At 36.0% G+C, this 21,551-nt stretch overlaps 1 protein-coding gene across 10 annotated transcripts in view; it reads left to right on the top strand.

Moving 5' to 3' along the window:
- ARNT (aryl hydrocarbon receptor nuclear translocator) overlaps positions 1 to 21,551 on the top strand; it is a 179,209-nt gene that overhangs the window by 147,132 nt on the left and 10,526 nt on the right. For 5 of the 10 annotated variants that reach the window (XM_071207417.1, XM_071207416.1, XM_071207415.1 and 2 more), the window contains 11 exons: positions 354 to 398; positions 3,806 to 3,850; positions 5,935 to 6,148; positions 8,825 to 9,038; positions 10,239 to 10,341; positions 12,547 to 12,612; positions 12,988 to 13,073; positions 14,930 to 15,006; positions 15,854 to 15,988; positions 19,019 to 19,093; positions 20,294 to 20,445. In XM_071207417.1, coding sequence (XP_071063518.1) covers positions 354 to 398; positions 3,806 to 3,850; positions 5,935 to 6,148; positions 8,825 to 9,038; positions 10,239 to 10,341; positions 12,547 to 12,612; positions 12,988 to 13,073; positions 14,930 to 15,006; positions 15,854 to 15,988; positions 19,019 to 19,093; positions 20,294 to 20,445 — 1,212 coding nt within the window. The remainder of the gene's footprint in view (positions 1 to 353; positions 399 to 3,805; positions 3,851 to 5,934; positions 6,149 to 8,824; positions 9,039 to 10,238; positions 10,342 to 12,546; positions 12,613 to 12,987; positions 13,074 to 14,929; positions 15,007 to 15,853; positions 15,989 to 19,018; positions 19,094 to 20,293; positions 20,446 to 21,551) is intronic. The other 5 variants (XM_071207422.1, XM_071207420.1, XM_071207421.1 and 2 more) reach the window with 1 other exon arrangement.

The following is a 21,551-nucleotide window of genomic DNA, read 5'->3' as shown; positions in this document are numbered from 1 at the left end:
TTGAGTTTCCTTGGTCAAAGAAATAAAGTACGTTGTTCAAATCATAATTTAAAACTATCCCTAACTTCAGAATGGTGCTGCTATGGCAGTCAGCTGTATTTCTCATGAGCTCATCATCTTTTTTGGAGTATCATTAATAAGTAAGGGTAATGGAGGCATTAGAAACCTGGCAAATAATAGTCATTGGTTTTTTTTTAAGTTCTGTAGGATGCTCTTAATTTCTGTATTGCTTTGTGATGCTTTCTCCATTGTCGTTTTTTTCTCTTGAATGTTTTTTTTACCACTTTTTAGTTTTCAGTTCAGAGTGAAATAGATATAACAAGTGTATTGCTTTTTTTTTCTTTCTTCTTCAGGTGTGATGATGATCAGATGTCTAATGATAAAGAGCGATTTGCCAGGTAATGTAGTAAAGCATCTTGGTCTGTGTTGTGGGACCAGGAATACTGAATGTTAATTTTAACTGGATGAGAATTTCTTTCTAGTCTCCTTCTTATTCAAAAGCTGGCAAAACTTAGTATTGTAACTCTCATTTATGTTCAAATGACATGGCTTCAAACTAGTGGAATATTTTACACAGTTTTTCTGTGTATGATAGATAGCTATAGCAGTGTGCATATGGATTTCTTGGTTACATTTATTATTAAAAGGGTCTACAAAATCTCCAGAGATAATAGTTTTAGTAATTTAAAAATAACAAAAGTGAAGCAGTTCTTGTGGAAACTGGGCTTGTATTGACTAGAGTTTTGGTTGAAATAAATTTGTTTAAATTACCTGTCAAGATGATGAAAAAATACTTTCCTTTTTATTAAATAATGTTTAATACTCAGTTACTGAGTTTATTTTTAGAAAGTTCACTCTGTATTATTGAGCAGTAAATTATTTTTTAAAAATTAAGTTTTCCACCACCCCAGAAAAGTAAGCAGTCCATTATTTTAAAATCCAGTACTGAACTCAGCATTATTTTTTTTCATTTCTAAATATTTTATTTTTTTTTTCCCTTCTTTATTTTCTTTTAAATGTTACATTCAAAAAATATGAGGTCCCCATATACCCTCCACCCCACCCATGCCACCTCTCCAACATCAACAAACTTTTCCATCATTGTGGCACATCCACTGTACCTGGTGAATACATTCTGGAGAATCACTGCAGCACATGGACAGTAGTCCTCATTGTAGTCCACACTCTCCCCCAGTCCACCCAGTGAGCAATCAGGCAGAACAGTTTAAACCTTCTTTGAAGCAGTAGGATGCCACCACAGGCTTTGAATTAGAGGAATAATATATAAAACGCTTTAGGGATATTTCTCTGGTAGCAGTATATAGATTGATTAAAGAGAAGGACCATAGTCAGGGAAGTAGATAGGAACTGTTGAAATAATAAGGCAGCTCTAAAATCAGGAGGGCTTGGGCTATAGTGGTTGCAATGGCAGCAAGAAAGTAGGAGTAAATTTAAGAGGTTTTTGGGCGGTGGACTTGGCCCAGTGGTTAGGGCGTCCATCTACCACATGGGAGGTCCGAGGTTCAAACCCTGGGCCTCCTTGACCTGTGTGGAGCTGGCCCATGTACAGTGCTGATGTGCACAAAGAGTGCCCTGCCACACAGGGGTGTCCCCTGCATCCCCCACGTAGGGGAGCCCCATGCGCAAAGAGTGCGCCCCATAAGGAGAGCTGCCCAGCACGAAAGAAAGTACAGCCTGCTCAGTAATGGTACCGCACATACGGAGAACTGACACAACAAGATGACGCAACAAAAAGAAACTCAGATTCCTGTGCTGCTGACAACAACAGAAGCGGACAAAGAAGACTGAGCAAATAGACACAGAGAACAGACAAGTGGGGTGGGCCGGGGGGGAGGGGAGAGAAATAAATAAATAAATCTTTAAAAAAAAGTTTTTGAAGAAAGAATTTATTTATCAAACTAATTTCAATAGATACTTGTAAAATTTTTAGGATGTAAATTCACCATCTCTAAATGAGAAATTAATCATCATGGATGTTTAGGAAATAGTTTTTCAAGGTACGTTAGAAAGACAAGTTATCAAATGGTAGTGGAGGTAGAGGGTTACAATCTTTTAACTGTAAATTTAAATTCTGAAAAATTATACATACATGACCTAAACTATTTATCATTTGTCCTGTTTAATATGAATATTTATACATTTATACATTTCATTCAGAAATACTAATGTGGATAAGCAAGTGTGGAACTGTAGTAGTAGGAGTAGTAGTAATATGAATTTTAGATATTTAACTTTTTTTTAATGAGCTGAACTCATTCCTTTGTTCAAGATGTGATTTGTTAAGCTAATTCCTTACATATCCTCCTTGAGAATTCAGCAAAGGGTTTTCAAAAGCTTAAAATGTATTAATTTTCTCCAGTTTTTGAAAAAATGATTTGTAGTTAAGGAATTGTCCCGAAAATATAATCCAGTTAACATTAAACTCCTAACAACTTAATATCACTCCTCTTTCTATTTTTGTCAGAATAAATAAACTTTTACATGATTTTCATTACTATGTTATTTTGTGTATCCTGTTTTCCTCTGACCATTTTATAAGAACTTTTCCATATGTTGATAGCCATTGTCATTTAAAATCACTAAATAGTATTTCATCCTGTTAATGTCATAGTTTACTGAGACATTTTATTTAGGGTTTTAATATTTTATATATATATATAATCATTTTCTCTATTATCTTTTATTTTTTTAATTAGAGAAATTATAGGTTTACAGAAAAATATGCAGAAAGCACACAGTTTTCCCTATTATTAAAATTTTGCATAAGTGTGGTACACATTAATCTTTTTTAAAGCTATTTTTAGAAACTAATATCCAGTCTCTGTTTAAATTTCTCCAGTTGTCTCAAAAATGTCTGATTTTTTTAACTTTTGTTTTTCACTGGCCCACCAATGCTGTGATGTTTCTTTAGTTGCCACCACCTTTACAGTATCTCAGTTTTCCAGAGAAACATACTGGTAATCCAGGGGAGGAAGAGTTAGTACTGAGGATCTAGCAGTATTTTGGCTTTTATTGCAGAGAAATGGGAAATGACTGAATAGAAATTAAGAACTATTTCAGGAACAAATTAATGATAGGATATATGCCAGAAACCTGTGTCTTAGTTTTTTTTAATGAAATTCTCCAGTGAAACCTAGTTGCTTATTTTGTCTCTTTGCATACATGATTGTATTTGTGATTGCTTGTTTACATTCTTATCATGATTTGCCCTATCTTTGATTTTTTTTGTCATTATAGAATAGCACGTGGATATAATTTTCTTTCCATATTGGGAGCAGTGTGTGAGAATGGTATTCCTGAATTCCCTTGGTTGGTTCTTATTCAAATTCTGTATATTCTTGCTCTCTACAGAGATTGGCAAAATGCTTTCTGTGTTCAGATCATGTTAATTTACCATAAATATTGGCCTTGCTTATCCTTTAAGTTACTTATTCTTTACCCTAACAGGTGTCTTTGTAGAGTTATAGGCAAGGTTCCTGCCCATATATATATATTTATTTTTTCTTCATGGCCTGTTTTCTGTATCTTTTCTTCTCCTTTCCTTTCCTCTCCCTTCTCCCCTCTCCCTTCTCCCTCTTCCTCTTCCCTTTCTCTTCTTCTCTTCCCTTCCCTTTTTCTTATCCTTTCCTTATCTTTATCCTTTCTCTTGTCCATCTTTTCTTTCTCTTTTTTCCCCATCTTTCCTTCTTTCCTCCCTCCTTCCCCCCTTCCTCCCCTCTCCTTTTTTACTCTTTCTCTTTCTTTTTATTTTAATTTTAGCTTAGTTCATTAATTTTATTTTTAGGTCTGATGATGAGCAGAGCTCTGCGGATAAAGAGAGACTCGCCAGGTAGGAGAACAGTGTCTTTAGCATGATGAAGCAGATGATATTGCTTCCTCTATCCTTTTTCCTACTCTGCTCTTTTCTTCCCCTTCTCTTTGTTTTTCCTTATCTGTGACAAAAGAGGACAAGAGTTTTAGAAATTTGTGTGTAAAATGAATATTTACTTCATCAAAATGTAGGTGTATTGAGGGAACTTTACTAAAGAATTAAAGAACTTGCAATTAGTTTTATAGTTTCTCTTTCCTCTCTATCTTAACACTTTCACAATACAGAAAGCTTTTAGAAACAGTGTTGCTGTGCCAGTTGTACTTTACAGGGAAATACTCTTTTTTTTCCTATCAGGAAGTCTATAGATATATCTATTTAGGATTAGTTCCAGTGCTTTGACGTCAGCATCCATACCACTGTGGAAGACTCAGTCTTATTTTTGTATGACTCATAGTCTACCTTACTCTGTCACAACAGTATCGATGTTGCTTTGGTGATTGAATCCTTTCTTGTAGTTTCCCAGAAAAGTTTTAGCAGCCTTGATATGACTGTTGAAAAGATTAGCCTTCTGGATTTGAGTGTCAGAAATCTGTCAGATACTGGGAAGATGGGTACTTTAAGTTTTAGAGTAGAATTTTATGTGTCTCAGACAAAGTAACTGAATACAAACCTATATGGTGAGTCCTTTTTGCTGTCTAGAAAGGAAACTAGACTTCTTTTTGCAGACTGTTGTCTGTAATGTAAGAAATACTATGCCCAACTCTTCTGTTTTCTGGTCTTTGATTTGAATGACTCAGTATGAGATAGATCATTAATTCCAGCACCTATTTTTGCTATTTTCACTCCTCTTCTCTATCACTTTATCTCTTTCGGTCAGACCATTCACTTGTTCATTTTACTGCCATTTCAACCTATGCCTTCTACTAGCCTTTTCACTCATCAGAAAAACGATTTGGCATGGTATGGCAGGAAGAACATTGAATTGGGAATGAGAACAGCCCTGTAAAAGTCACTTTATCTTAGTTTGCTGTTCTCTAGAGAATAATTTGTTAGAGTAGTAATTTTTTCCCTTTTTCTTTTCTTTTCCTTTTTTGTTTTGTCATAGAATTTTTGTTCAAACAGAATCCTTAAGTAGAAATGGAAGTAAAAGTGATAAAGCAAAGATGCTTGAGGAGAAACAGAAATGTGGTGTGTTGTTTGGTTCTGTCCTTAAGACTTCCTCATGGAGGACACTGAGGAACCTACTGGGCTCTTCAAAACTCCAACTTGAAAACTACTGGATTATTTTACTCCTAAAAACGATAGTACTCTATCAATTTTGAGGAAGTCAGTGTTAGACATGTGATCTACTTACCTTCGTGAGATCTAAACTATTTCCAGGCTTCTAAGTGTCTTCCTTCCTGCTCCACTCCTACCTCCCAATTCACCTTGTCCCAGATAAGGGACCCACAAAGGACCTCAAGTAGATAGTATCTTGCAGCCTCTTGAGAGCACCACATCAGATAAAGAAATAGGACTTATGAATTAATGGGACAGATAAAACTTCAAAGTCTTTTAATTCTACCTTCTAGTATAGGAGTAAGAGAGAAGCTTAGAATGAAGCAACATTTTGTAGACCATGTGAATCTGTACTATCAATTCTTGAATCAGCTGCTGAACAACATACTTGTATTAGAAAAATTTGGTAATTTAGTGTTTCCAGCCTTTAAAAAGTTGCATTAATAAACATGGAGTCATCCAAGTTGAGAATATTTCTCCCTCAGGAACTAAAGTAAGTGAAATTAGCATTTTAAAATATTTTAATTTCTCAAAACATTTTTTGTTCTGAGGTAATGGTAATTTATGTAGGATGTGATGTTTCCAGGAGCTAGAAGGAATTGCAGGTACCTGCTTGTTCTCTGTCTGCCTTGGTAATTTCTGTTCCATGCTTGCTGTGCATGAGAAAGTTGACAAACTGTACTTTAACTTCTGAGAGTTATATACCACTAAAAATAAATAGCACATTTCTCAGGAGTACTCTTGGTGTCCACGTTATTCTTTTTGCTATCTCATGGCTAGATGTGACCACCTGGATGGGGCTTTTCGTCTCTCTCTTCATGCAGGGAAAATCATAGTGAAATTGAACGGCGGCGACGAAACAAGATGACAGCCTACATCACAGAACTCTCAGACATGGTACCTACCTGTAGTGCTCTGGCTCGAAAACCAGACAAGCTGACCATCTTACGCATGGCAGTTTCTCACATGAAGTCCTTGCGGGGAACTGGCAACACATCCACTGATGGCACCTACAAGCCGTCTTTCCTCACTGATCAGGTCTCTGCAACCCACAACTCTAAGGGAATATGGAATCTGGGTTGAATCTATGGAAAGTTTTTGGGATAAATGACCACAACCCTGAGTAGTGCATTATAGTGAAAGTCAGGGGAGAACTGAGTAGTAATATTGCTTAAAGGACAAGAATTCAGCCTTCAGGAAGAATTCAAACTATGGGAAAGTGAGTTTCTATAAAAATGGATGCTTTGAAGTGTAGTGTTCCTCTTGTTCATTCTCTGCCTGTAACATTTATTAGCTTTGGAACAGTGAGAAGTAGAGAAGACTGGTGAAGACTGGTAAAAGCAAGCTGATAGGTTTTTTAGACCTTAACTCATGAATACAGCCTACAAGATGGAAGAACAGTGGAATCACAGGAAGAGGGAATGACTAAAGGAAATCTTTGATTTCTTTTTTACATTGTTATTAAACTTTTGCCGAGCAACTGCTTTGTCCATGGAACTAATTCTTTTCTTATGCTTTAGGGTTATAGATGATGGATAAAATCTGTTTCTTATCCCTGACGTAGCTTATAGTTTTAGTGATGAAAGTCAAAAAGGCAGTCATTGTTGCTTAGGGACATGTTCTGTTCCGTTTGATGCACTGTGAGAAATATCAAGGAGGTAGGAACATTTCCTGCTTTTCAGGAACTCAGTCTGGATTTGAATATGTAAGTGGCAGGATAGGAAAATGCAAACAGAAGAAATGGTTTTTGAAAAACTTGATAATAATTTATATAGGATTAGATAGATACATGCTGGAAAGATGGTTAAAGTGAATAGAATAACCAAACTTTGGTGGGGGTGATCATGAAAGACTTCTAGGAGTAAGGAACCCATGCTCTATTTTGATTATTAATAATAACACGTGCTTATTGCAGAAAAATTTGAAAAAATACAATAATTATGAGGAAGAAAAAAAATTTACCTGTAATCCCACCATTTTAAACAAAGGATTAGAAAGAAGGAAGGAACATCGTTTGGGAGAAAAGGATAAGTAGGGTGGTCTTTTTGATAACACATATAGCACAGATTTTTTCGATATATACATTGAAGTAATCAACATGCACACAGTACATTTACAGATACTGATTCAACTCCACTTACACACTTTTGTGGAGAAAGCAATATTCATCTTACAAAGAATATTAAGAGAGAGTAGCTGGTGGAAATAAATATGTAAATAAATAAGTCATGGTATGAACACCAGAACCATTTCTATAATAGAGGTGTAGTAATAAGTCGAAGTGCTGATATGATAAAAACATAGAGACCTGAGAGTGATTGAGTTATTCATGGCAAGTCAGGTAGGTTAGTATACTTTGAGAGATGATAATTGAAAGGTAGGCTGGTACCTGATGATGGAATGTTAAGGTGTTACATTGAAGAAGTTAGATTTTAAATTGTCAGTAGTGGGAAGCCATCAAAAATACATAAGTAGATCTGCTTGCATTTTAAGGATGGATTGGAGAGCTTGAAAGCAGGGAGATGACTTCATTACTCTTGGTGTAAGATGACTAGGACAATGACATAATATTGATAAAACTAATTATCACTGGATTTTGAGACAGAATAGTTAAAATTTGAGGTTTCTAGCCTAGGAGGAAGGTGATAACTGTTTACCAAGAAAAGTAATGCTGGAAGAGCATAGAGGATTAGTTTTTGGAGGGGGAAAAATGAATGAGGTTTTGAGATACTGAAATTGACTTTCTGGTAGAATATCTGTTTGAAAATGTTTAGCAGATACTTAAAATTCAGGTCTGCTGAAAGCTCAAGAGAAAAATTAGGCAAGACTAAGAATGTAGACTTGGGTGTCATTTCAGTGTGGGGAGATGTTTGCACAGGAAGAAAGTATGGTATGAGTAGAGAAGGGGACTTACTTTAGAACCTTGGAAAGTGCAAGAAGAAAATACATTGAAGACTTAAATGAAGGAAAGGTAACTTGAACCTGAAAAAAAGATCATTTAGAAGGGAAGCAGAAGTTGAAGTGCAGTATCATAGAGGCTAGGAAAGATAAAATTTAGGGGATAGGATGAATGACATTGTTAGATTCTTCAGAGAGGCTGAGTGAAATGATGATGACCTGGAAAAGGACCTGATTTGGCAATTACGAGGACATTAGTAACCTCCTAAATAAACAAAACGACTGTTTTAGAGTGAAGATTACAGTGGAATTGAGAAACAAATGAGAAGTGAGAGACTAGAGGCAGTGAATATTGCTCTTGTATAAGCTTCGCACTGAAGAAGAGAGAGGAGTTAGGCATTGTTGAGGGAAGAATTGTATAGAATTGAGAAAACTTGATAATATTTATAGGCCTTAGGGGAAAGAGAGAGAAAGTTGGAATATTTGTAGAACAAGATCCTAAAAGGAGACCAAGGGGTAAGATCAAAACTTAATTATTGTTAGTGATAAGCCTTTTTATTCCCCATATTGATAATAGGAGGAGATAGTGACTTAGAGAAAGTGAGGAAATATTTACTGGAAGAACCATCTTGTCAGGGAAGGTAAGTACATTTAGGGTGTAATGTTGTGACTGTGGATTAGGTCTAATGTTCTCAGGAGGCCAGGAATTGCTTATGGAGAGATAATAGCACCTGAAGAGTCCTAGTTCTTCCCATGAATAGAAAAACGTGTTTTCTCAGAGTTCAGTATTAACTTTTATTTCTCTTCCTTGTGCAGGAACTGAAACACTTGATCTTAGAGGCAGCAGATGGCTTTTTGTTTATTGTCTCCTGTGAGACAGGCCGGGTGGTTTATGTCTCTGACTCCGTGACCCCTGTTTTGAACCAGCCGCAGTCTGAATGGTTTGGCAGCACACTTTATGATCAGGTGCATCCAGATGATGTGGAAAAACTTCGTGAGCAGCTTTCCACTTCTGAAAATGCCCTAACAGGTGAGAGTTATGTGGGTAAGAAATGAATGGGAAGTCTTTTATTTTATTTTATTTTTTGAAGCAGAAGAGGTATTTTAGCTCCTAAATTGCTTTGTTCAATCTTTTAAGGCAGCTGGTATTTTCTCCTTTAATGAATATAATCCATTCTTTTTATCTGCATGTAGGTTATCTACTTTATGGCTCATCCTTAGAATATGTTTTAACAGTGCCAATGCTCTTATGTAAGCTTACTTCTGGTCTTAATATTAGTGTAAATAGTAAAATAGTAAAAAAGCTCAAACCTAGAACAATTTTTTTTTACATTCTAAATTAGTTAAATTACCCATGCTTCCATCTCATTTGTGTGGGTTAATTATCTGATAATTTTTCTATCTACTTGTGGTTAGATTTGTGCTAGCTTCTATGAAAGTATTTTGGAGAGGGATGGTTACGTAGTGTGTAATAGTTTCGTGTGTTTATTTTTGGTATTTGGACTATTTTTCTGGCTTGTTCTTGTTTGTTTTATTTCCCCCTTATTTTAATGCTATTTTGCCCTTTTGCCAGTTTGGCTAAAGGAATCAAGTCACATCTGCTCCTCAGCAACTCTGGAGAAAAGTTTCAAGTTTCAAGTGGAAGTAAATCAAAACTGATAGTTAAAGTAAAAGTAGGAAATTCCAGTATGGTCGTGTTAATGTTGGTATTTAGTTTCCCCCTTTTATGTTTTAGTGGGTTTTTAGTGGGTTTAGTTTTCTCGTTTTCCCTTTTCTCAAAAGTTGCCCTTGGTTTCTGTGTAGAAAAGGGGAGGAGCAAAGTTGGCTACAGACAGATATGTAGTTCTATAGTGTATTAAGTTATTTGTTTTTTAAACTAATTACATTTACTCATTGTGTGTGTCCCTGTGTCTCTTTGTATGTTTGTGTGTATAAATCATCAGGTACAGGAATACAGCGTTGCCTCTTACTTGCCAGTACTACTTTCCACTCCTTTCTTGCCTTGCACAAGGCTATTTTCAGTGCTGCCTTTGAGCTTAAGAGTGGGATTCATTGATGGAAATTGAGATATTTTAGGCTTGAAAAAAAATCCATGCCCTGCTTGACATATTTGGTTATAAGCCAGGAGACTGGAGGGCATATATAGGATGCTTACCTATCTTTGCCTCCAGTATATCCCTTCCTACCCCCAAGAATGTATTGCACACTGCTTTTCACTTTTTTCCTTCAGGACGTATCCTAGATCTGAAGACTGGAACAGTGAAAAAGGAAGGTCAGCAGTCTTCCATGAGGATGTGTATGGGTTCAAGGAGATCATTTATTTGTCGTATGAGGTGAGTGTCAGGCTGAGTTTTGTGATTTGACATTGGAAGAACCAAGAGCTGAGTAGAGAGTTTGATTTCTGGTCACAGGAGTTAAAATTTTAAATTCAAGTTCAAGTTCAACTAAATTTAACTTTCAAGACCTGGATGTGTTATGACGGAGAATAAAGTGCTTGGTAAGGGAACTAACACGTACTAAGCTTCTCTTACACCGGACACTGTGATAGGTACTTTATATATGTTACTTCAGTTCATCCCCACAACTGCCCTATAAGGTAGGATTCATGGTTACCATTTTACTGATGAAAAAATAGGCTGAAAAAAATTAACTTCTCAAGATTATGTAGATAATATCTGATGCAAGATTTTATTAGTTTAACTTCAAAAATCTATATTGTTCCCATTACATCATGAGGCAGCATCCATATACTTAGACCATTTCTGCATATTTTTTATTAGAAATTTGAGACCTTATTGTTTTTTATTCAGTATTAAGTATTTATTAATTATATACTATATATTTTAAGATTCTTAAGAAAAGATGATGGTCCTTTTTATACAGAAAAAACAACATCTTTTAAAGTCACAAAATAAGTATAGGTTGTATAATGGAAAGTGACTACATTGTACTGAGGGTGCTTATTAGAAATGATGGAGAGGATATTAGGAAAGGTTCCCTGGGAGAGGTGCAAAATTAAATCGTATGTAGTTTCCTGGTTCAGAGTAAATTCTGTACTCATACTGTTGGATTTAGATTATAACTTTGCTGTTTACTATCTTTGAGACTTTGGGCAAATCACATGACCACTCTGCTTTGGTTTTATTATATAAAATGAGGGGTTACTATCAACCTCATGAAGTTGTTAAGAGGATTAGATGAACTAATACTTAACGTAAAATGCTTAGAATAGTGCATGGCACATATAAATTGTATGAGTTTTATCTCTTATAATTTTAAAGAAATAAGAGTAAAAACAGGTTGGGAGAGAGTGTCTCAAAATGAAGATTGGCTAATGCAAAGTTAATAGGCTGGAGCAAGATAAAGAGTAATGAAATGTAGCAAATAGATCAGGTTGTGATTAATATAGACTAGGAGTCAGCAAACGATGATCCTTTACTTGTGATAGAGTTGTTTTTACTTTTTTTTTTAAACAAATTTTTAGTAACATATATAAAACCTAAAATTTTCCCCTTTAACCACATTCAGATATATAACTCAGTGGTGTTAATTACATTCACAGTGTTCTGCTACCATCACCATCATCAATACCACATCTTTTCCATCATCCTCAACAGAAATTATGTATCTATTAAGCTTTAAGTCCCCTTTCCCTAGCCCTTCCCAGCCCCTGGTTACCTGTATTCTAGTTTCTGACTGTATTAATTTGTTTATTCTAATTGTTTCTATTTCAGTGAGTTCATACAATATTTGTCCTTTTGTGTCTGGCTTTTTTCATTCAGCATGATGTCCTCAAGGTTCATCCATGTTGTTGCATGTATCTGAACATTGTACCTTTTCACAGCTACATAAGATTCCATTGTACGTACATACCACATTTTGTTTATCCATTCTTCGGTTGATGGACACTTGGGTTGCTTTTGGCAGTTGTGAATAATGCCATTGTGAACATTGGTGTGCAAATATCTGTTTGAGTCCCTGCTTTCAGTTCTTCAGGGTATATACCTAGAAGTGGGATTTTGGGGTCATATTGTAATTCTATACTTAACTTTCTGAGAAAGTGCCAAACTGTTTACCATAGTGTCTGTACCATTTTACATTCCCACCAACAATGAGTATTCCTGTTTCTCCGCATCCTATATTGCAGTGTTATTGGACCATAACCATGCCTATTTGTTTATGTGTTGTCTGTGACCGTTTTCATGCTGTAATGACAGGGTTAAATATTGCAACATAGACTGTTTGACCCACAAAGCTGAAAACTCTTACTATCTGGTTCCTAATAGGAAAGTTTGCCAAACCCTGATGTAAAGATCTTTGCATTTGAAGACGATATGGGACATTTTGACTTCAAATTCTAGGATAGTTCTAAGTTTTAGGAATATGAAACTTGACTTACTTTTATCCTTCCTTTTTAGAAGTAATGTTAACATTTTCTGTATCTAGTTATATCCAGGGTCTGTATCTGGCTGTTATTAGTGGAAAATTCTTTGATAATGTAGCCTAGATGCCTTTAATTTTTCTGTTCGTTGAAACAGGTGTGGCAGTAGCTCTGTGGACCCAGTCTCCATGAATAGACTGAGCTTTGTGAGGAACAGATGCAGGTGAGGTCCTCAGCATACAAAGGGATGGCCAAGTACCTGTAGAAGTCATCACTTTTTCCACCTTACTGTAGTTCTTCCTTCATTATCCCCCTCATCCTCACCTCTCACTCCCTGGTTACTTTTTTTTCCTCCAGTATTTTCCTAAGCTTCTAAAGCTTCTCTTACTCATCATTTTTAAGGAAATTGTCCTGGACACTTTGCCTTCTGATCTGCTGTAGCACCTTTCTGTTGCTTTACTTTGGCAAAGGTCAGAAGTATGATGGTCATTTGGGGTGGGAATAGCCCAAGCACTAGTTATCCTGTCTTCTAAACACCCAAGAACTTTAAAAACTTTACTAGCAGAGTTTTCTCTTGACATCTGTGATTTTTTTTTAGGAATGGACTTGGCTCTGTGAAGGATGGAGAACCTCACTTTGTGGTGGTCCACTGCACAGGCTACATTAAGGCCTGGCCCCCAGCAGGTAGGAAAGTTGGATAGTGATTTCTTTCTTGATGCAGCAGGCTCCTCAGAGTTCAAGGAAGTTAGCTAGCATTTATTATATACCTGGTAGGTGAAGTGTGCTTTGGTATGTAAGAGCATAGGAAAGTAAAACCAGATTCCTTCTCTTCCCCTATGGCATTTATATTCCAACTGGGGAGATGGATTACGCAGACTTGAAAATATCTGAATATTGGCTGTGTCATGAAATAGAGATTTTAAATATGAAAATCCTTAATGATATATACCAAATACCTATGTTTGAAGCAGTTGTGTGCAAAGAAATAGTTGGCATTGAATGCAGTTAATTTGGAAAAATTGGGAAACGGACTTTGGCCCAGTGGTTAGGGCGTCCGTCTACCATATGGGAGGTCCGCTGTTCAAACCCCGGGCCTCCATGACCCGTGTGGAGCTGGCCATGCGCAGTGCTGATGCGCGCAAGGAGTGCCCTGCCATGCAAGGGTGTCCCCCGCGTGGGGGAGCCCCACGCTCAAGGAGTGCGCCCGTGAGGAAAGCCGCCCAGCGTGAAAAGAAAGAGCAGTCTGCCCAGGAATGGCGCTGCCCACACTTCCCGTGCCGCTGACGACAACAGAAGCGGACAAAGAAATAAGACGCAGCGAATAGACACCAAGAACGGACAACCAGGGGAGGGGGGGAAATTAAATAAATAAATAAATCTTTAAAAAAAAAAAAAATTTGGAAAAATTTTCTAAACTAAGTATAAGATTTTGAGGGAGAAGGCAAAATACCTTGAATGGAATAACTTTTGAAGGGGATCTTCTCTGCAATGGCTTTAAGTCAGGATGTGTGCAGATTAGCTTTATTAGAACTTGAAGTCAAATAGGGAATATAAAAAAGTGGTTGGGGTGTAGTGATCAACTTTTTAAACTGGATCATCAGAGTTTCCAAATCTTAGGAACTTTATTACTTTCCTGCCAAGTAAGTATGATTGGTAAGTGGGGATTTGGGGGAGATAGACAGTTAGAAGCTAAGAGAAAAGAGAAGCAAGGTGGTATATTTTGGGAGGAGGCTAAGGTTTGAATTTGGACAAACCTGGGTGTGATTTCCTGGCTTTGTCATTTACTAGCTATATAACCTAGGGTATGTTGTTTGGCCTTTATAAAACCTCAGTTTTCTTATCTGTGATTTGAAGATAATAAATCCCATATAATACCTTTATAAAACCTCAGTTTTCTTATCTATGACTTGAAGATAATACATCCCATATCTAATGTGATGATTAGATTTAATGTAAGGAAAGCATTCAGATGAGTGTCTGGCATATGATATGCACCCAATAAATGGTAGTTAATGTAAATAAGGAAAAATTAATTTTAAGTAGTAATGATGCTTGAACTTTTTAGTTTGTATTGCTATATAAACCATACATTGAAGTACATGTAGTCTTTCATGCTTCTGTATAGCTCTCATGGAAAAACTATTTTGCTGGCTAAAAAGCAGATAACTGTGCAAAAAATATGGGGAAAATTCAACCTTCTTCCTTTTCTATGTAAAACAATGGCTTCTCTCTTTCCAGCGGCCATAAATTACTGTTGTTATTTGGTGTAATTTCATTTTTGGTTGTTTGCTTACTTTAAAAGTAACAGGGAAGATATATCTGTCTATAATGGGGTTTCAGAATGCCTGCCTTCATATGTGTTTAGTTTGGCTGGCATTGTTTTTAAAATACCTTGAATGGGGTCTATATTCTCCAGTTTACTACAATTAATGGTAAAATATTGGTAAAAATACCTAAATGTAGTTAAATCTTTTCCTGTCTGAATTCAGAGGCACTGATTTGAGATCCTTGTTAAACCTTTTAATATCACCATTCTGAAGGTGTCTCCCTCCCAGATGATGACCCAGAGGCTGGCCAGGGGAGCAAGTTTTGCCTAGTGGCCATTGGCAGACTGCAGGCAAGTATGATGAATTTTCCACATGAACATCCACTTTCAATGAGAAGAACTGTTCTTCAGGGCTTGTTCATATTAATTTTCCTTTACCTTCTCACATAGCCTCTGAATACAAATGAATTCCATAAAACGTCCCAAATTTTAAGGAGCATGGCATTCACAGTAAACATTGTTCTCTTGGATTTAGCAAAAGCTGAAGAGTTTGGAATGGGAGGGTATTTTTTCCCCTTAACTTTCTTATTTTTATCTTTACAACACTGAATTTTCCATTTCCAGCCAATGGCCTTTGCCCCCCTATATAAGAGAAGTGAGATCCTTTCCATTTTACCATTATGAGACTAACAATAGAGAAGTGGAATTTTTTGGATTCTTATAAAAATAGATAACTTTCTTAATTACCTCCCACCATAGTGTTCCAATCTGAATAATGATTGAACATAGTGTTTCAATCTGAGTAATGAATATAATGTTCATTAATTCTTTTGGAAACAGGATCAAAGAGGTGATCCTATTTTATTGGTACCTAAATTTATTTTCAGTTTCCTGCCAATGCTTGCATCCCATCTAGAGAAATATGGCTTGTAAAATCAATTAGGTGAGCTTTTGGATTGAAATTTTTTTTATTTTTTACTGACTTGTTAAAGAGTATATATGTGGGAATGGAGCTAGTGATAGGCCTCTTGCCCTCTTTGATTGTGATTGTCATTTTTCCCTTTCTGGATGAGATTTGAAAGTTTAGAAATTCCTAAAACCAGGAGCCTCATTTCTATGCAAATGGCCATGAGGAGATGGGAAATAAATCTTTAAAGAATGGTGTCTTTTAATCTTATTTTCATCTTTTTATTCACAGGTAACCAGTTCCCCCAACTGTGCAGACATGAATAACATTTGTCAACCAACAGAGTTCATCTCTCGACACAACATTGAAGGAATCTTCACTTTTGTGGATCACCGCTGTGTAGCTACTGTAGGCTACCAGCCCCAAGTAAGGAACTGGAGCTATTGTATCACTAATAATTAGGCCTTTATTTTCCCTTGGCTATATTGATAATACCCAGAGATAGCCAAAACATTTTAACCTCAGCTTAGAAAAAGAGAAGATCCTATTTTATCAATAGGTAAATTTTCAGCTTCTTACCAAGTCTAGCATCCCATCTAGAGACCTATGGGTTGTGAAACCAGTTTAGAACAGCAGATAGGAATGTATATTTATTTAGTGCTTTTGGTACTGAGACAGCTAATAATGATGCAAGAATATCCATTTTAATTAGTTTTAATAGTATGGTTACCTTTAGATAATTCCTGCTATCACCCAAATGAATAGTAATGCACAAAATATGCAAATTTACCACCAATTATTATAATTTTATTTGGACCTTTCAGTTCAACAAGACAGTTTATATCTGAGTTGAGAAATTAGTTGTTATATACACACTTAGGGCCAACTGATTTTTGAGAAAGGTGCTAAGACAATTCAACGGGGGAAAAGAAGTCTTTCCAATAAATGGTGATGGAACTATTGGATATCCATACAGAAAAAAAGATGAACTGAGATCCTTACCTTCACACCATATACAAAAATCAGCTCAAAGACCTACATGTTAGGCAAAGGTTGTTTATATGACAATGAAAGTATGGCTCATGAAAGAAAAATTTGGTAAATTCAATTTCCTCAAAATTAAAACTTTCTCTCTCCAAAGGACATCATTAAGAAAATGAAAAGACCAACCACAAACTGGGAGAAAGTATTTGTAAACCATATATCTGAAAAAAGATTTGTATCCCAAATCTGTAAAAGCTGTCACAATTCATTAAGACAACCAACCAATAAAAAAAGGCCCAAGATTTGAATAGACATTTCACTGAACAAGAAATATGAATGGCTAATAATAATAATAATGAAAAGATGTTCGACATCATTAGTCATTAGGAAAGTACAAATTAAAGCCATAATGATCGATACATGCAATGACATGGATGAACCCTGAAGGCATCATTTTGAGTGAAATAAGTCAGACACGAAAGGACTGTTATTGTATGATCTCACTATTATAAAATAATTAGAATAATCAAATTCAAAGAGTCAGAAATAAGAATATAGGTTACTAGGGGCTGGGGGAATAGGGAGTTTAATGCTTAAATTGTACAGAGTTTGTTTGGGGTGACGGAAAAGTTTTGGTAATGGATGGTGGTGATGTTAGCACAACATTGTGAATGTAATTAACAGCATTTAATTGTATATTTGATTGTGGTTAAAAGGGGGACATTTTAGGTTGTATATATATTACTAGAAAAAAAAGCCATAGGACTGCACAACACAAACAGGGAACCCTAATGTAAACCATGGAGTATAGTAAATAGTATAATTATGATAATATTCTTTCATCAGTTGTATCAAACATACCACACTAATGCAAGGTGTTAATAATTTGGGGGTTATATGGGAACTCTATTCTCTGCATGATTTTTCTGTAAACCTATAATTTTTCTAATTAAAAAAATAATTAATGAGATACCACTGTATACCCACTAGAATGGCTGGAGTCAGAAAGACTAAGTTTCTTAAAAAGTTAATACTTACCTTTTGACTTAGCAATTCTACTCATGGGCATCCACCAAGAGAAATGAAAAAACAATATATATTCATACAAAGATTTGTACACAAATGTACACAGCAGTATTATTCATAATACCAGAAAGTGAAAAGTATCTAAACGTCCATCAACCAGTGAATGGATACACAGACTGTTGTAAGTCCATGTTAGAATATTGCTGACCAATAAAAAGGAACAAAGTACTAATATATGCTACAATATAGATGAACCTCAAATATACTATGTGAGAGGATCCGATGAGGTTCAAATGGTTGAATGCCTGTTTCCCACATGGGGGTCCCAGGTTCGGTTCCCAGTGCCTCCTGAAAAACAAAAAAATAAACAACAAGCAAACAAATGAGGAAAAAAACACTAAGAGGAGCTGATGTGGCTCAGTAGTTGAGCACCAGCTTTTCACATATGAGGTCCTGGATTCAATCTCTGGCCCTGGTACCTCAAAAAACAAAACAAAACAAAAACAACTATGCTACATGGAAGAAGCAAGACACAGAGTATATATTGTATGATTCCATTACAGTGAAATTTTTAGAAAAGGTGAAACTGAAGGGACAGAAAGCCGATTAGTGGCTGGCTGGGAGGTGAGAACAGGGATTGACTATAAATGGGCATGTGGGAACTTCAGGGCAATGGACATATTCTAAAACTGGATTGTGGTCATGGTTGCACAGCTGTATACATTTACTAAAAATCATTAAACTGTGCATTTAGAATGGGTAAATTGCATGTGTAAATTGTATCTCAAATCTGTAAAAAACATAGTTAAAATAAATGTCCAGTATTCTAAAAAAGAAAAAACCTCTACAGGCCAGCTGTTTAGCAGATTTCATCTTCTTTTATTTCTCTGTGTTTTAAATTTCTTGCAATCTTTTTTTTTTTAAAGATTTAATTTATTTATTTCTCTCCCCTTACCCCCCACCCCAGTTGTCTGTTCTGTGTCCTTTTGCTGCGTGTTGTTCTTTGTCCACTTCTGTTGTTGTCAGCAGCATGGGAATCTGTGATTCTTTTTGTTGTATCATCTTGCTGTGTCAGCTCTCCGTGTGTGCAGCACCATTCCTGGGCAGGCTGCACTTTCTTTCGTGCTGGGTGGCTCTCCTTGCGGGGCGCACTCCTTGCACATGGGTCTTCCCTACGCGTGGGACACCCTGCATGGCCCGGCACTCCTCGTGCGCATCAGCGCTGCGCATGGGCCAGCTGCACACGGGTCAAGGAGGCCCTGGGTTTGAACGGCGGACCTCCCATGTGGTAGGCGGACTCCCTATCCATTGGGCCAAGTCCACTTCCGATTTCTTGCAATCTTAAGATAAAGGTGAGAGGAATAAAATCCAAGTCCCCAGCTGATAGTCCAGGCAAGTTAGATAGCAATAAAAGCATAATACCTTACTCTTCTTTCTTCCTTCTAGGATCTCTTAGGAAAGAATATTGTAGAATTCTGCCATCCTGAAGACCAGCAGCTTCTAAGAGATAGCTTCCAACAGGTAATTTTTGTTCCTGGCTTGGATCTGAATAAATAATTTTAATCTTTTTTATCATATTCATTTCGCAAGTATTTATTGACCATTGATGAACTGAGCATTGTGTCAGACATGACAACTTTACATTCTTTAGTACTTACCCTGTATTTTTAAGGAACACCGAAGGACCAATATTATACTATGGATAATATCCAAGGTTATCTGTTTGTCTTTTCAGTCATTTAGAGGCTACTCACTCTTTTGTATCCAACTAGCTGTATCCAAGGACTGTCTTTAAAATATTTAAAAATATTTCTAGATTTTAGCTGGCCAGTGGTTACTAATAGAAAAATTGATTTTAGAGACTTCTTTTATAGATAAATGAGAATTGACTCTTAATTATAAGTTACTCTTAATTGTAATCTTCAGGTCCTAGCTCCTGAGAGTATCTGGTGAATTTAGTTTCAAGGTAGACTTGGCTTTCAGTAGCAGCTCTTACTTTATATTAGACAAATTAGTTAACCTTTTTAAGACTCAGTGGTGTTCTTCTGATACAATGGATATAATAATAGTAATTAATTCTGAAGGTTTTTGGGAAAATTAAATAAGATAATGCTTATGAAGCACATAGCCCAGTACTTGACATGTAATAATTATTAAATAAATGATAGCTGCTAGTTTTATTGTTGTTTTTTGTTAGGAGGGGTAATCAAAAGATTATTTTCTTTTCCATGAGCCTAGAAACTAAAGTTATCTAAAATTATTTTCTTTTTGAAAACAAAAGCAAAATAAGATGAAAGCCAACTTAGTTTTATTTATAGAAACTTCCACTGGTACTAGAAAACAAAAATTTCTCTGGTTTGGGGAGAAAGCTAGGATTGAAAAGCAGCATGTAAGCTATTTTATAAATTTCCAGTATAGACTTGTAAAGCCAACTCAGCATATCGTTGGTCTTTTTCCTCCTGGAAATAATTGTTATTCCTCTTTAGATTTTACTAGAGTGGTCAGATAGCTTGGGACTCTCGTGAAGAAATGTGCTAAGTATATCTCATCTTTTTTTAGTCACTTAGTTTTCACTCCTTTGTGTTATTTTGTTAGTTACATTGAAAGAGACTGGTGCTCAAGGACCATGAGACAAGAATTGTGGAGATGGAAATCTTTTAAAAATTTTTTTCTAAAGAAAATTTTCTCTAAGTTTCACTGATGACATGAAAACTTTTTCAGGTGGTGAAGTTAAAAGGCCAGGTGCTGTCTGTCATGTTTCGGTTCCGGTCTAAGAACCGAGAATGGCTCTGGATGAGAACCAGCTCCTTTACTTTCCAGAACCCGTACTCAGATGAAATTGAGTACATCATCTGTACCAACACCAATGTGAAGTATGTACCAAGAAGGCCTTTTCCAGTGGTTGGGATTTCTCATGGGCCAGTTCTGCTTAGCCTTATCTCATCCCCCTTTCCAGTGTTAAACATTATTAAGTTGAAGTTCTTCATCTTCCAACTTATAGGATTTGGGGTTGTTGAACCAAGAGGAATAAACTTTTAACAAACAATAATTTAGAGACTAGGTTTTGAGATACGAAGAGCTTATGTTTCAGTTTTATGTATCAGCCCTTTCTAGAATGAATATTGTTTTATATACCACTTTTTTTATTGCTCTAGTCTGCAGGATTTTCCTCTAGAGCAGGGATCTGCAAACTCTTTCTACAAAGGGCCAGACAGTAAAATTTTAGGCTTTGTGGGCTGGACCATATGATCTCTATTGTAGCTACTCAACTCTTCTGCTGTTGCATGAATGAGGTCATAGACAAATCAAAATGAATGCATATGACTATGTTCCAAGGAACTTTTACTTAGAAAAACCGATGTGGCCCATGGGCCATTATTTGCCAACCCCAGCTTTAGAATATGCCTACATCTCTCTGTCATGAGTTTTTGTTCCTCTCTTCCTCCTTTATTCTTTTCTGTTTGAGGTTTCTTGCCTGCTTTAAAAAACAAAAACAAAAACAAGCTTTATGACATAGAATTCACACATTATACAGTTAACCCATTTAAAGTATATAATTCAGTGGTTTTAATATATCACAACCACCACAATCTTAATTTCAGAGCATTTTCGTCTCTTCTAAAAGAAATCCTGTACCCATTTAGCAAAACCACTAATCCACTGTCTCTATAAATTTGCCTATTATAGACTTTTCATAAAAATGGAATCATACGATATGTTGTCTTATGTGACTGGTCTTTTTCACTCAGCATGTTTTCAAGGGTCGTCCATATTGTACCATGTATCTGCACTTTATTTCTTATTATTGCCAAATAATATTCCTTTGTGTGGATATACCACATTTTGTTTATTCACTCATCAGTTGAACATTTGGGTTGTTTTTTCTTTTTGGCTTTTATGAATAATGCTGCTATGAACATTCATGTACAAGTTTGAATGTAGATATATGTTTTGTTTTGTTTTTTTCTTAAAGATTTAT

This window comes from Dasypus novemcinctus, chromosome 13 (assembly GCF_030445035.2).
Source record: "Dasypus novemcinctus isolate mDasNov1 chromosome 13, mDasNov1.1.hap2, whole genome shotgun sequence".
Classification (NCBI taxonomy): Eukaryota; Metazoa; Chordata; class Mammalia; order Cingulata; family Dasypodidae; genus Dasypus; species Dasypus novemcinctus.
The sequence above is the reverse complement of the archived record's forward strand: the minus strand, read 5'-3'. Positions and strand labels throughout refer to the sequence as shown.